Source organism: Anastrepha ludens, chromosome 2 (assembly GCF_028408465.1).
Source record: "Anastrepha ludens isolate Willacy chromosome 2, idAnaLude1.1, whole genome shotgun sequence".
Lineage (NCBI taxonomy): Eukaryota > Metazoa > Arthropoda > Insecta > Diptera > Tephritidae > Anastrepha > Anastrepha ludens.
This window is the reverse complement of record NC_071498.1, coordinates 160,091,009-160,105,102: the sequence shown is the minus strand read 5'-3', so window position 1 is coordinate 160,105,102 and position 14,094 is coordinate 160,091,009. Positions and strand designations below refer to the sequence as shown.

Genomic DNA, 14,094 nt, shown 5'->3' with positions numbered 1-14,094 from the left:
CTAAAAAAATTTCAGGTGCCATCGATTTGAATGAAGATTTACATTTAGTGGCTGTGGTAATGCGAGTGGGCAAAATTATCCCCTCGGAGACGGGCAAAAAAGTTGAAAAGAACAGTAATGTTTACGGCACGAGTACCACCTATCGTCGACCTTTTGGTGTGGGGGTACTGCCGCTAAACGAAATTATACACTATGACAGCTCTGTTGAATCTGAGGAGAAGGAGTTTAATTTTAAGGTATGTATGATCTGCTCGGGTAATCGAATTACACTGTGGCACGAAGGCCGATTAAAAAAAAGTTCGAACTAACATAAAAAAACGGCGCGATACGGGTCTTCTAATTTCGCCTGTATTTTCACCCGCCACTCTCAGAATGGACCTAATTTTTGCTAACCTGAATTTGTTCCACAGTGTTATTGTATACGTATGTATATCAAAAAATAGGTAGTGAATTCCTATACAAAATTTAATATGAATTTAAAACAGAATAAACCTCAACTTTACGGACTCTGAATTTTTTTGTTAGATAAATACATAATAGTAAAAAAGTTGTTCAAAAACAAAAATGGTTGATTAATTTTGCGGCACCCTGCACATTTATCAATTACAGGTAATGAATTAGAGTGCAAAATTTAATTTTTGTTTAAAAAAGAAAGATACTTAAACTTGAGGGACCCTGTATTTTTTATTTGTTAGATGCATTTTATTGCACATCATTCAAAATTATTATTTTTTATTTAGTAAAACAGTTTTTCAAAAATAAAATTAGTTGACTAATTTTGCGCCACCTTGTACATATATCAATAAATAACTAATGAATTAGACTGCAAAATTTAATATTTATTTAAAAAAGAAAGACACTTAAACTTGAGAGACCCTCTATTTTTTGTTTTTGATAAGTACATAATTTTTTTGCACATCATTAAAAATTATTTGTTTTATTTAGCAAAAGAGTTGTTCAAAAACAAAACAGTATGATTATTTTTGTGCCACCTTGTACATATGTATATCAATAAATAGGTAATGAATTTCCGTGCAAATTTTAATTTGAATTTAAAAATAAGAAATTTATACTTGAAGGACCCTGTTTTTTTTAGTTAGGTAAATCCAAAATATTGCACTTCATCCAAAATATTTTTTTTTATTTAGTATAAAAATTGTTCAAAAACAAAATTGGATGATTAATTTTGCGCCACCCGGTACATGTATCAATAAATAGGTAGTTAATTTCCCTGCAAAATTTAATCTGAATTTAAAAAGAATAAACCCAAACTTGACGGACCCTGTATTTTTGTTGTTAGATAAATAATTTTATTCCGGATCAATCAAAAATATTTTATTTTCTTTATTTAGTAAAAAAGTTGTCCAACAACAAAACAGGATGATTAATTTTGTGCCACCTTGTACATATATATTATATATCAATAAATAGGTAGTGAATTTCCCTGCAAAATTATAAATAAATGCAAAATTATAATAAAAGTTAGCCGTGAAGCACCCTGTATTTTTTGTTTGTTAGATAAATAGTTTTATTGCACATCATTCACAACTAATTTCTTTTTATTTGGTGTAAAAGTTGTTCAAAAAGAAAATTGTTCAAAAACAAAACAGTAAATAGGTAGTGAATTTTTATGCAAAAACTGGAACTTGAAGAACCCTATATTTTTTCGAAATTTTATTGCACATTTTCCAATACACACACACATACACACTTCTGAATTACAGTTGCTTAATAGTTTTCTTCTTTCTCTCTCCATTTATTCCAATCACCTAAAAATCGATCAACTTTAGATTTATCAATGCGAAGAAAAAGACTTTCATCAACTGCACGAACTAATCATTAAGAAATCAAATGGCAAATTTTCGCCAATAACCTCAGGCAATCAAAACACACAGGGCATCGTAGTGTCGCTCAAACTGCTGCATGGTGGTCTCGGTCAAGCGCGTCAAGAGCAACCGCTACTCTTCCAAGGCACGACAATCACCCGGAAAATGGGTTTTCCCGACGTCATTATGCCCGGCGACGTGCGCAACGATCTCTTCATCACCTTGGAGCGCGCTGAGTTCGAGCGTGGCGGCAAGAACACTGCCAAAAATATCCTAACAACCGTGGTTGTGCTCGATACAGGTGGTACTATTCTCACTGAATGCTTGTGGGGCGCTTCCGGCATGGATTCGCAAAACTACTACAAATCCATGATACTCTACCACCAAAATTCACCCTGTTGGAATGAAATGCTACGCTTAAGTGTGCCAATCGATAAATTCTCAACCGCGCATGTGCGCTTTGAGTTCCGGCATTGTTCCACACGCGATAAATCAGATCCGAAACTGTTCGGTTTCAGCTTTGCGCGCCTAATGGATCCAAGTGGCGCGACGCTCACCGATGGTCAGCATGAGTTGTACGTTTACAAGTGTGAGGATCCGGCGAAGCTGCATGCTGGCAATTATCTAAAGTTACCAAGTAAACCGAAGGATCCACAAGCCATAGTGGATTGCAGTTCGATATTTCATCGTAGTTCGAAGGAAGTATTTATCATAAAATCGCTGCTGTGCTCAACAAAACTGACCCAAAACGCGGATCTGCTATCGCTTCTCCAATGGCGCACGAATCCCGAATCTATACAAGACTCACTCACGGGCGTACTGCGGTTGAATGATGAGGAACTGGTCAAATTTCTGCAGGATGTGCTGGACGCGCTATTCGCCATGTTCTCCAACGAGGAAGGCAACAGCACTGAGCACTCGGGTTTGGTGTTTCATGTACTCGTCAGCATCTTCAGCGTATTGCAAAGCAACAAATTCCAACACTTTCGACCTGTAATGAATGTTTACATTGAAAATCACTTTGCCGCAGCACTCGTCTATAAGGGACTAATCACATCTGTTGAGCATATGGCAGTGTTTATGACCAAAGCCGAACATCCCGACCCATTCCAAAAATGTTTTAGTTCATTGGAGTATATTTTCAAATTGCTTATACAATCGCGAAAACTGTTTGCACGTGCTACTGGCGGCCAATACGAAGACTCGTTCCGTAGGGATTTACATTCGCTCTTTACCGCGCTTAACGGTATGTTGGCAGTGCCGTCCTACGATGTGATTATACCAACACAAGAGGCGCTGCTGAACTCCACGGGCGTGGTGCTGGAACAATTGAAGGACACTTTGCCAGCGCCTGAGTTGGGTATGTTGGCGCGCAATATGCTCGATGCCATACCCAGAGATGCACCCGTGCGCCTGATACAAGCGAAGTTGAATGCTGTTAAGGATCTGGTGTCCGGCGAACTATTTCACGAAGATGGTAAGTGGTGCTGAAAATTGCGCTCAGTATTTGTCACAGATTTCCTAAAAACTATCAAAATTTTGACTATGTAAAATTTTTTAATTTTTTTATAATATAGTTCACATTGCAACAAAAACCATATACCTTCTGCTCAAATATGAATGAGACGTTATCAATAAAACGGTCCGCGGATGACATATGGCAAAAATTAATTTTTTGTTGGATGGTAGGATTGTTATAAGCTTACATGGCAAATTTCAGCGTGATATGTCACATAGGTTGTTTTCTGTGCTGTAAACAAGTCAAGCTCGAGTGTGTTCTTCGAATTCTCTTTTATGACTTCAATTGTCTCAAAATGTTTTCCACGGAGCGGCAACTTGAGCTTGGGAAACAGGAAAAAGTCACATGAAGCCATATCAGGCGAATACGGTGCTTGCGGAACGATATTAACATTATTTTTGTTCAAATAATCGCGAACAAGGCGTAATGTGTGAGCTGGTGCATTATCGTGATGCAAGAACCATGACTTGTCCCACAATTCCTTTCTTTTAAGACGAATGTTCTCGCGCAAACGCTTTAAAACGTCTAAATAATATTCAGCGTTAACCGATTTTGCGATTTGTGCGATTTTCAAGCACAATTTCTTTTACTTTTTCGATGTTTTCGTGTTTTACTGATGTTGCTGGACGACGTTCATGAGGCAAGTTTTCAACCGATGTACGGCCCTCTTTGAACGATTTGTACCACTGAAAAACACGTGCACGCGATAGAGCAGAGTCCCCATAGGTTGTCTGCAACATTTTTAAGGCGTCTGAAGCCGAAATTTTGTTGGAATAACAAAATTTCAAACAAATTCTTTGTTCAACTTGAATTTCCATCGTTAAATTCGAAAAACACACTCGAGCTTGACTTGTTTACAGTAGCACAGAAAACAAACTATATGACATATCACGCTGAAATTTGCCATGTAAGCTTATAACAGCCCTACCATCCAACAAAAAATTTATTTTTGCCATATGTCATCCGCGGACCGTTTTATTGATAACGTCTCGTTCATATTTGAGCAGAAGGTACTATTATGTAATAAAAGAAATCCGACATTTGTTAGTTCTATGAAAAAGAAGTTATAAAAGATCAACGCCAATTTAGAGCCACTTTAGACTTGCATGGCATGGCAGTAGGTCTTCAATCCTATATACCCGGAATATTTCAAAAAAAATTTTTTTAATTTTGTACAAAGTTTTAAACTTTGAGTTGCATGGTTTTTGTTTTAGTATGAACTAATTTTATATTATAAAAAAAGGTTTTGGTATCAAATAACAAAAGAGACCTTAGACTTCCCAAATTAAACGACCACCTTCTCTCGCTTTCATCGGAAGTTAGGTATCTTTTAGTGATACTTGACTCCAAATTCCCTTGGAAGCTACACATTGAAAATCGGGTAAAAAAGGCAAGTATAGTCTTCTATTCCTGCAAATCTATATTCGGCAAAAAATGTGGGCTCAAGCCACACGTCGAGCTGTGAATGTACAACGTATAGATAGCCTAGCTTGGTGGAAAGATCTTCGGAAGGGCTATAATATGTATCACTAAACTGAGGAGAAGACAAAAAAAAAGCAATACAAAATGTATTGCCATCACCGGAGCAGGTAAAACCTGTCCGAGTGCTACCCTGAATCTCGTTTTGAATTTACTTCCTAACGACATTATTTCCGTCGCTGCTCAAAGTGCAATCAATTTAAAAGAAGTCGACCTCTGGAGGCAATCTCTTAAGGGACATGGTAGCATTTTAGGGCAGTTAACAGCGTATTTCGTTCCCTTAGTATAACAATAGCCTATGTGCTCACAGGCTATTATTTTTTTATTGAATTTTTGGATTCTCCATCGTCGATTTTATATGTGGTCAAAATTTTGTCAAATTCTAGTTCCACAAAGTGGGTCAAAACGTCAGTCAAAAAATAATAAATATTTACAGACATAACGAGATTTTAGTGAGAGCTAATATACTTTCGACAAAAAGTTTGAAATTCATTTTCTCAAAACATCAAAAAATGTATAGGCTATTTTAATACTAAGGGGACGATTTCTCCGAACATCGAACAGATCTCTCTATCCGCAAACTAGAGTTTGAGGGTCGTGCTAGGGCAATCTTTCCAAATAGGCAGGATTGGATCAAGGGGAAAATCCGCACCGAAGCTTGCACCTCTGTCTTCACTGACGGTTCCAAGATGGAATCGGGAGTCGGAGCAGAAGTTTTCCCTAAATCAGTCAATTTATCTATCTCCTTTAAACTGCCGAATACTGCTAGTGTTTTTCAAGCAGAAATCTTTGTGACCCTGAAAATGTTTAGGCAACATAGGAGCAAGGGAGATGTTAACATTTTCTCCGATAGTCAAGCCGCGATCAAGGTTCTGATGATGCCATGGTGCAGATCCAAACAAGTTAATTCCTGTCGGTCTTAGGTTGTAATGGTTGCCCAGAGAGTGGGCCTACTTGGACGAAAGAAGTTTGGTTCATCCTTTGTGAAACCATTGCAAGAGGGAAAAAGAGATGAAGGAAAAAAAAAACGATCGGACGAAAATCAGAGAGGTGGGGAGGGTTGAGTATTTGTGGACTATGTACGGTGACTAATTTGCGGTTGGTTAGCTGCTTTATGCTGCTGCTGAAGTTCATCAAATTTTTTATATCAAGACCTGCTATGTCAGCAGGCGCAGAAAAGAAGTGAGAACCAAGATGCTTAAATCTTAGTCTCGCGAGAGCGGGGCAGCTAAGGAGCAGGTGCTAAGATGATTCCCCTCCTAACTTCTGTAAGAAGGAGATGAAATCTCTTTGGTGTGCAGATAACATTCCTCTGATCTGGTATCAGAGACCTACTATTCAGTCATCGGCATCCCCCTGACTGTTGTTAAAGAGGTATTGCACTATTTATTTCTCAGGAAAGCGCAGAAAAGTTGGAGCTCCATTCTTTCGTGTGCTATTTCGGATACCGTTTGGATCCGGTACACTAGGTGAAAGACGCAGAAAGTTCTGGGAACTCCACGTCATTCAATTTCCACACTCGTAGCTATGTTTACCGGTCATTGGACGATCGGCACACACGCGGAAAAGTTAGATTTACCATTTAACCTCCATTGCAGAAGCTGTAGGGACATTTTCGAGAGGCAGACTGTTAAGCACTTTCTCTGCAGATGTGCGGGTTTGGCAACTAGGCGATTGAGGTCAGTAAATGCTCCTTTCTTCGACAGCCTGCGGCACTGCGCCAATCTAAATCCCACCAATCTTCTCCATTACATCAACACCTCTGGTTGACTGTAGATATCTGCCTTTTGGAGGTCTCATAATGGTATCAAAACGGCGATAGTCAAGCAGCAACAAAAGCTCGTGGTTTATAAAAACAATTCTGCGAGTATATCCCAAACTTAGCTCGTTAGCACAGCCGGGGGACCGTAACGTTCATAGTAAAAAAAATTCCGTTCAACTGCTCCGGAACGGCTGGACGCTAGATATCTTAGAGTCATAAGAGGTCATTATGTCTTTTGATTGCATCAAAGCTCGAATCAACACTAGTTGAGCTTGGCAGATGAAAAGATCTACAGATCTGGAGGAGAGGTTTGAAGCTTACTTCGCCGCACAATCTTCAGACATCAATAAAATGAGAAGGCGGGATATATACCTCCCAACCTCTGACTTCACGGTGCACTGGGTGCTTACGTAGCCATGCAGTGATTGAATCACAACATCTTCTGTGCTTTGACAACAAGCAGAAATCCCGGTAGAGTACCCCTCTGTGCTACTCAGCATTGTGTAGGACTAAAATGCCGCATTTGGGTAAGCCTTAACGTTAATTCAGTGAATTTTCTAGGAAGATTCTTACTCAGGTCGCTTCCATTCTAGACTACATTGCAAGTTAAATTAAGTTATAACCAACGTCACATCAACTAACCAGCCATCCACGGGTTAATATGAAATATTATCGTTCATTAATCTCCTACAATTAAATTTCTCAGAGTAGTCAGTCTTTGAGCCAAAAACCGGACCTGTGCGGGATTGGATGCGACAATCCAATTGTTTTTATATTACCTGCAATTCATTGCCTCTTTTACCGAATCTGGCAAATACTGAAAGTTGCTGCCTTGCCAATATGGGTGCTAAAGTTTAGAACCTTCCACAGTGGCGATTAAAACACCCTTTTAACTCGCTCAGTTAGTAGTTCAAATAGAGAAACTATAAAAGTTAACTTCATTCGCGATTTAGACGCACAGGAGTTCACAATCTGTTATGCTTTCTGATACCCGGATCGTTTCATACTCCGCACTCTTTCAGTGCTTCTGCAAGCCTATATACCATCTATGTTCGCTTTTAGAAAAATATTAAAAACTTTCTTCCCATTTTTCTAGATTCACGCACTGTGGTTCTCTCAGTTGCCTGCAAACACCTGCGCATGCATTTGGGACGTCGCGACGAGTTGCGCCTTTGCGCTGAAATCATATCTGAAATTCTAAACCATCTGTATGACTTGCAACGACAACAACGCGAAAAAGTAACAAACACTTTGCAACACGATCTGGATTCGCTGTGCAAGAATATACTCGGCATACTCATCAAAACCATTAGCATAATGATGGAAGGTGCGCACGCCGTGCTGCCACAACTGGTCGCCTGCCTGCTTGGTTTGCTGCAGCTGCTCGATGAAACACATTACAAACACTATTGGGATGAACTGAGTCCCAATAAAGATCCACGTGATTTGAAGGATTTCCTCAGCAAGTCTTTAATGGTTTTCGAGGAGCTACTCTCGCAAGATTGGCAGGTGTTTCCCATCGATTGGCTAGTCATGAAGTTAGCTTGCAATGATGTGCTGCGTAAGGCGTTGGAGGAATTCGCAAAACCATTGGTTTATCGCTTTCTCGGTTCGCAATCCTTTGATTCACCACTTTGGTGGTCCTACTTTAGTTTGGCTGTCACTTTTCTAACGCAACCCTCACTGCAGTTGGAAAAATATCGCGAACCGAAGCGTCGAAAGATTTTGAATACTCACGGAGATATGCGTGTGTTAATGGGGTTCCAAATACTCAGCATGTGGTCGCAGTTGGGTGAACAAAAATTGCACTTTATACCCTCTATGGTGGGACCGTTCCTGGAAGTAACGCTCGTGCCAGAACCAGCGCTGAGAAAGGCGACCTTAACGGTGTTCTACGATATGATGCAGTGTGAGCAAGTAAGAAAATTTTACATTAAAGTTTCACTAAATTGCAATCTACAAATTTATTTATTTTTTATTTTTTGTTTTTTAGAGCGCACGTGGTTCCTTCCGACTGGTGGAGAGTGAGCTTATCGATAAGTTAGATTTACTAATTAGCGAAAATAAAGGCGACGATGAGTATCGCGAACTTTTCAGCACAATGTAAGTTTTCTAATTTAGAAACAATATTAACTAAATATCATAGCTTCTAACGGCATATGCAATAGGCTGAGATGAACAAACAACGAATTTCAAAAACGAGACATACATTTGTACATAAAACCATTCCATAAGAGGTAAAGGCTCTCGGATTTATGTACTTTTACTCTACATTTCGTTTAGTTCCTTGTCACAAATGAAAACTGAGGGTTGTAAAAGATCATAAAAGTAGTCGAAAACCAAGCACACATTAAATTAGGTATTCATTTTATTTCAGAAATATTTTTATATAGTTTTCAAAATTTAAGTTTAGGGCCAATTTGTATGGTAATTGAATTTATGGGATAGCATAGTCGGAAGACTCTAGTTGTGATAACCAGTGATACTCCGCGCAATGATTGCAGGATATGCGGACCAACTGGCAGATCTCAATATTTGGTCGGCGAAGCATCGCGTCGATCGCATATTCCATAAACCTATTGAGAATTGGCGGTATGCACTAGGCGAATGAAATAAAAATTGGACACATTCACTGGCTCTACTTATCCTGAGCTCCGCTTCATATTGAGTTTCTTAACGGCTTCACGAGACAAGTAGAATATCGAGGAGCGCTGAGAGAATCATCTAACGCGGTTTTATATCAGAAGGCAACCTTGTCAAAGACTTCTTCTTCTTCCTCTTAATTGGCGCGCCAATCGTTTCCTTCTCGTGCAAACCGGCGCTGGTTGGGCACACCAAGTGAGTCCTTCCTCTTCCTCTGCTGCCACCAGCTGGTACCGCATCGCACAGCCAACAAAGCCTCTGGATCTTTATTCGCTGCACTATGTCCATGTCGTCCTAAAGTTTATACAGTTCAGTGTTTCACCGCCTACGATACTCGCCGTCGCCAACATGCAATGGTCCAAAAACACCTACATATGGCGCTTCGGAACGGTGAGAAATGATTAATCCCAATTCCCATTTTTCAATCTAAGTTTACTGGAAGCACATCATTCAATTTAAAAGCGCTTTAAAACTTGGCGCAACTAACATTCTACCACTATTTTGAACAGAGCGAGAAATAAAAATAAGTGAAAACTTTGTGCCTATCAAATCCAGGCATTTAGCTTTAGATGTAACTAACTAATTTTGCAAGTGTCGAAATCGAGTGACGAGATCAATAATGTGAGTTGGAGCTAGGGATTTCTCGTGTCAACTTTCTCTGAGGAAAACCTAAACAGATCCAGATTGTTATGATCTAAAGCATCCGTAATAATTTTCAGGTCGAGGCCTATACAACTGACTTATGAACTGAACATGACAGATGAATCGACTTCGTTGTAGACAGTAAAGACGCGACCTCCCATCTGTACTTTATCCAACGACAAAGTTGTATTCCGAAAAATGGGAAAGTGTATAAAAAAACAACCGGTGTTGAGTTAAGTTATATGATTTCCCTCAAGGATAAGGATCACTTTGATGGAAGTTATATTCGTCCCTTGTGATGCCAATGCAAGTGAAAAGAGGAAGTGGCAAGAAGGTGAAACTCTAGATGTCTAAATCTTAGTCGCGCAAAAGCGAGATAGCTGAAGAGAAAGTGATGAGATTAAATATGTACGTAACGATGCAACATCCACAACAATCGAGAGCTGCGCCTAAGTATTGATGGCTTGAGTCCAAACTTTCAAGTTATTGTTTTCACAGATCGACGAAAAGTCTAAAAGGGACTTACGTGAAGATGACCTATGAACGAGAAAACGAAGTTTTCTAACATGAATAATGGACTTCTCACTGAAAGGGATTCTGACGAAAAAAGGCCAAAATAGGTTCAGAGTCGACCACCTGGTTGCCTATTTTCTTTCCTGAGAGCAAACGCGACACTCATCTGAAACACGAAAACGAAATTTTCATACAAGAATAAGCGACTTCTCACGAAAACACCAATGGTGCTGGCCTAATGCAGCTTTGCTTGCTGTTCTTGATCTACTTGGCTTTAAAAACTTGTATTGCTAAATGGGCGCTTTGGACGTAACGGAAAAAGGAAACAGACAGTGCAAGTGCAATATCCTAAATTGACGGAATTCGTCAAAATATCGAGATAGCTAAATAGAGCTAAGTAGCAGGTGTAGGGTTGGAGATTTTTTTTTTTTTCGTTGCCACCACAAAAAACCTGTCTAACCCGAACAAACCTAGTCGCTATTGAACAGTGATAAACTCATTTATTGTGATGCAGCCTATTAGAACATCGAGGTGGGCATAGTATTTATTTATCAAAAAACAAGTTTTTTTAATGAATTGTAACGTTATTCTAACTTTTGACATTTAATTCAAAAATTCAAACTGCAGAGTCTCAGTATAGAACCACCGTACGTACATAACTTTAAAACCTCTCTATTTCCTTCAGCCTCTTGCACAGTGCCAAACTTTTGTATGTTTATTTATTTATTGTTTGTCTTTGTGCGTGCGTATGTTTTTAAGATTGAAAATATACCTCCAAATCAAATATTGTAATAATTCTACTAATTTGTAAACATTTATGTGTGTAAACATATGCATATTTTGTACTAATCATTATCATGTTAAATGTCTGTCCATCGCCTACAACTCGCCTCTTAAAAAACTTGTTAAATATGCATTCAATTACCATACACAAAATGCTACCAACTAAACGAAGGGAACATCTGAGCTTGGTGTAAGTGAAAAATCTCAACTCATATGCAGTCACCAATTTTTGTTGTTGCTATAATCTATTATTTATGATTTGCTATCATCTCATTGTAAATTTTAGCATTAGTTAGCGAAAACTTATTTCTACGATCAAGTAAATAGTGAAATCTAAAATATTACACATTTATTTATTTTAGTATTTTGTTTTTCTAAATAAGCTAAGCGATTCGTATGCTGTAGGTATTACATTTTTGTTTAGATTTCATTATTGCTGTTTGTAAGCGCAGTTATACAGTTATGTGAAAAATAATACGAGTATGGGCAATGGCGTGCAATATAGAAATTTTGGAAGTAATGCAAGCCAATTCTAATGCTAATGCAATGCTTTGAGATTTTATTATACGAGGGTTATTCAATAAGTGTTTAGAAAATGATAGAAAAGCGTTTTTTTTTCAACAAAATCTCCGTTTAGTTCTGTACACTTTTCTAGACGTTTTTCCGACTTTTTTAAACCTTCGAAAAAGTAAGATTCCGGAAGGTCTTATTGAAAAGGAATAATTGTCAATTTAGGGAATTTTTCCTTGCTTTATTGTTATTGTAAATCTTGTTGTAACTTCATAAACAATTTCCATGCATGCCCGGGGAATGCTGCGGAGCGACTAGAACTAACGACGTGGGAACGCCGACTGTCATGGGAACGATTTTTGCTTTTTCCGCTCAACCGCTGCACTAACAAGGGATAATACTCACTATTTATCTTGTTTTTTTTACATTTTTCCAAGTAATTTATGTAGTTGATTCCGTATGCATCCTATAAAACTGTTGTGTTCATAACCTCGCCAGCCGATTTCATCGTCTTCGCTTTTTTCGGAGCCCGTTAACCTTCAAAACTCCATTGTTTTGATTACTTCTGTCTGGCCTATAGTAATATCTATATCCATATGGCATCCACGACGCAGAACTCAGTGGGATTGCGACGAGAAATCGACAAAATTGCTTCTGAATTGACCACACGCTTGCTTTTATTCTCTACTGACAGCAAATGCGACACCCATCTTGCCGAAATTTTGTTCGCACCCGATTTTTCATGCAAAATTTAAAACACTGCTCCGTTCAAGGCGTGTGTGGTCTCAACTATTTCATGCACATAGATTCGCCGATCATTTTAAACTATAACATGGATTTTATCAAACATTTCTGAAGTGGCCACCTCCACTGGACGGCTAAAACGATGCTCTTTTTTTGTGGTAAATACAGTAGCAGCAGTAAATAAGCAAAGGTTTTTTGCTTCAATCGAAAAAAATATGATGATTTTATGTGGTCGATAAAATTTAAACTATGACAGCTATCTTGTATATACCTTTGCTTACTAAAGACTATCCATTCCCCATTAAAAGAGCACCATCTCTTGAATTTTCTAAGAACCTATTGAACGACACTCGTAATATTCGAATTCCATATGAGACCGTGAACTTTGCCGCGACTAGCAAATAAAAAAACTCAATGGCACTAAATCTAACTTGTATTTACAAAAATTAGTTTTACCTTTTTACTTTCAAAACAATTTTTAATACTATCACCGCACTACCAGACATTGACCTTCAGGATCGCGCAATAAAATCTAATAGCCTAGACAGAAGGTGGCGTTAATCGGAATTAACGACTTAATTCGGAATTTTTTCTGGAGCTAATGAGTATTGAAAACTAGACTTAATTCTTATAATTTAAGCGGATTAGAGGAGTTTTCGATGGCAACACTGCGGGAAATGAAAAATAGTGAAGCTTTTAAACAACAAGAAAGACTGAATGCAATGCTTGCTTTCACTAAAACGTTTGAAATTACATTAATTGTTTTGATATTTCAGAGGAGTTTGAGAAATTGCAATTTAAGTCTTCTTTTTAAATAAATAATTATTTCTTAGTATTAGAGCAGCTAATACCCGTATTTGTTACCTGCGGTGCATCTTTTACTGACAAAACTATTCAATAAGCAAATAAGCTGTTCACTAATACGCGTTACATCCGTCTGTCACACTAAAATTTTAATCAGAACTAACTGCGCCGGTAATCCCGATTAACGCCGCCGTCTGTCTAGGCTATAAAGGTTTTTTATTTTGAATTGATCACTAGAAAATGTGTCACTTAACATGCGTGAAAAGAAAGGTATCAGCTAACAAACGGACGTCCGTACGATTCGCTTGCTGAACAAATAGTTTGCAATCGTATTTCTGTATCGTATCAGTACTCGTTCGCAGTGATGGTAAATGTAGGGAAAATTCCCTACATGTAGGGAGTTTTGTCGAAAAATGTGGGTGTAGGGAAAAGAGGGACAGATTTTTTTAAATTCTGTAAATGTAGGGAATTTTCAAGAAGGACAAAAAAAAAATTAAAATAGTGGGGTAAAATTAAAAAAGTGCATTTAAAATAAAAATCTGCGGTAAGATTTCATGCCAGACTTCTTTTCCTTATGGCAGCATACTTTTAAAAGCGTTAATACGGCAACATTGCCTGTTTTTTTCTTTGTTAACGCTAGCACAATTTTTTCTTTGCGCGAAAATTGTTAGTTGTCCCACGTTTTCTGGTGCTTTGCACTTTTGAAGTAAGTTTGCAATTATTTTAGTTTTAGCTTTTTTATATTTAAAATGCATATATTTTACAGAAATGAGCTCCTCCTCTTCGACTGACTCTTCAGAGGAACACCAGGAAAAACAATGCAAGTATCGGAAACAAAAGTTCAATAACAAGTGGCTTAACGGCGAAAT

At 38.2% G+C, this 14,094-nt stretch overlaps 1 protein-coding gene across 1 annotated transcript in view; it reads left to right on the top strand.

Annotated features, from left to right (window-relative positions):
• The window catches only part of LOC128855694 (dedicator of cytokinesis protein 3), a 161,882-nt gene that overhangs the window by 135,300 nt on the left and 12,488 nt on the right, over nucleotides 1–14,094 (top strand). The window contains exons 6-9 of the mRNA XM_054090824.1: nucleotides 16–236; nucleotides 1,791–3,303; nucleotides 7,683–8,503; nucleotides 8,580–8,689. Coding sequence (XP_053946799.1) covers nucleotides 16–236; nucleotides 1,791–3,303; nucleotides 7,683–8,503; nucleotides 8,580–8,689 — 2,665 coding nt within the window. The remainder of the gene's footprint in view (nucleotides 1–15; nucleotides 237–1,790; nucleotides 3,304–7,682; nucleotides 8,504–8,579; nucleotides 8,690–14,094) is intronic.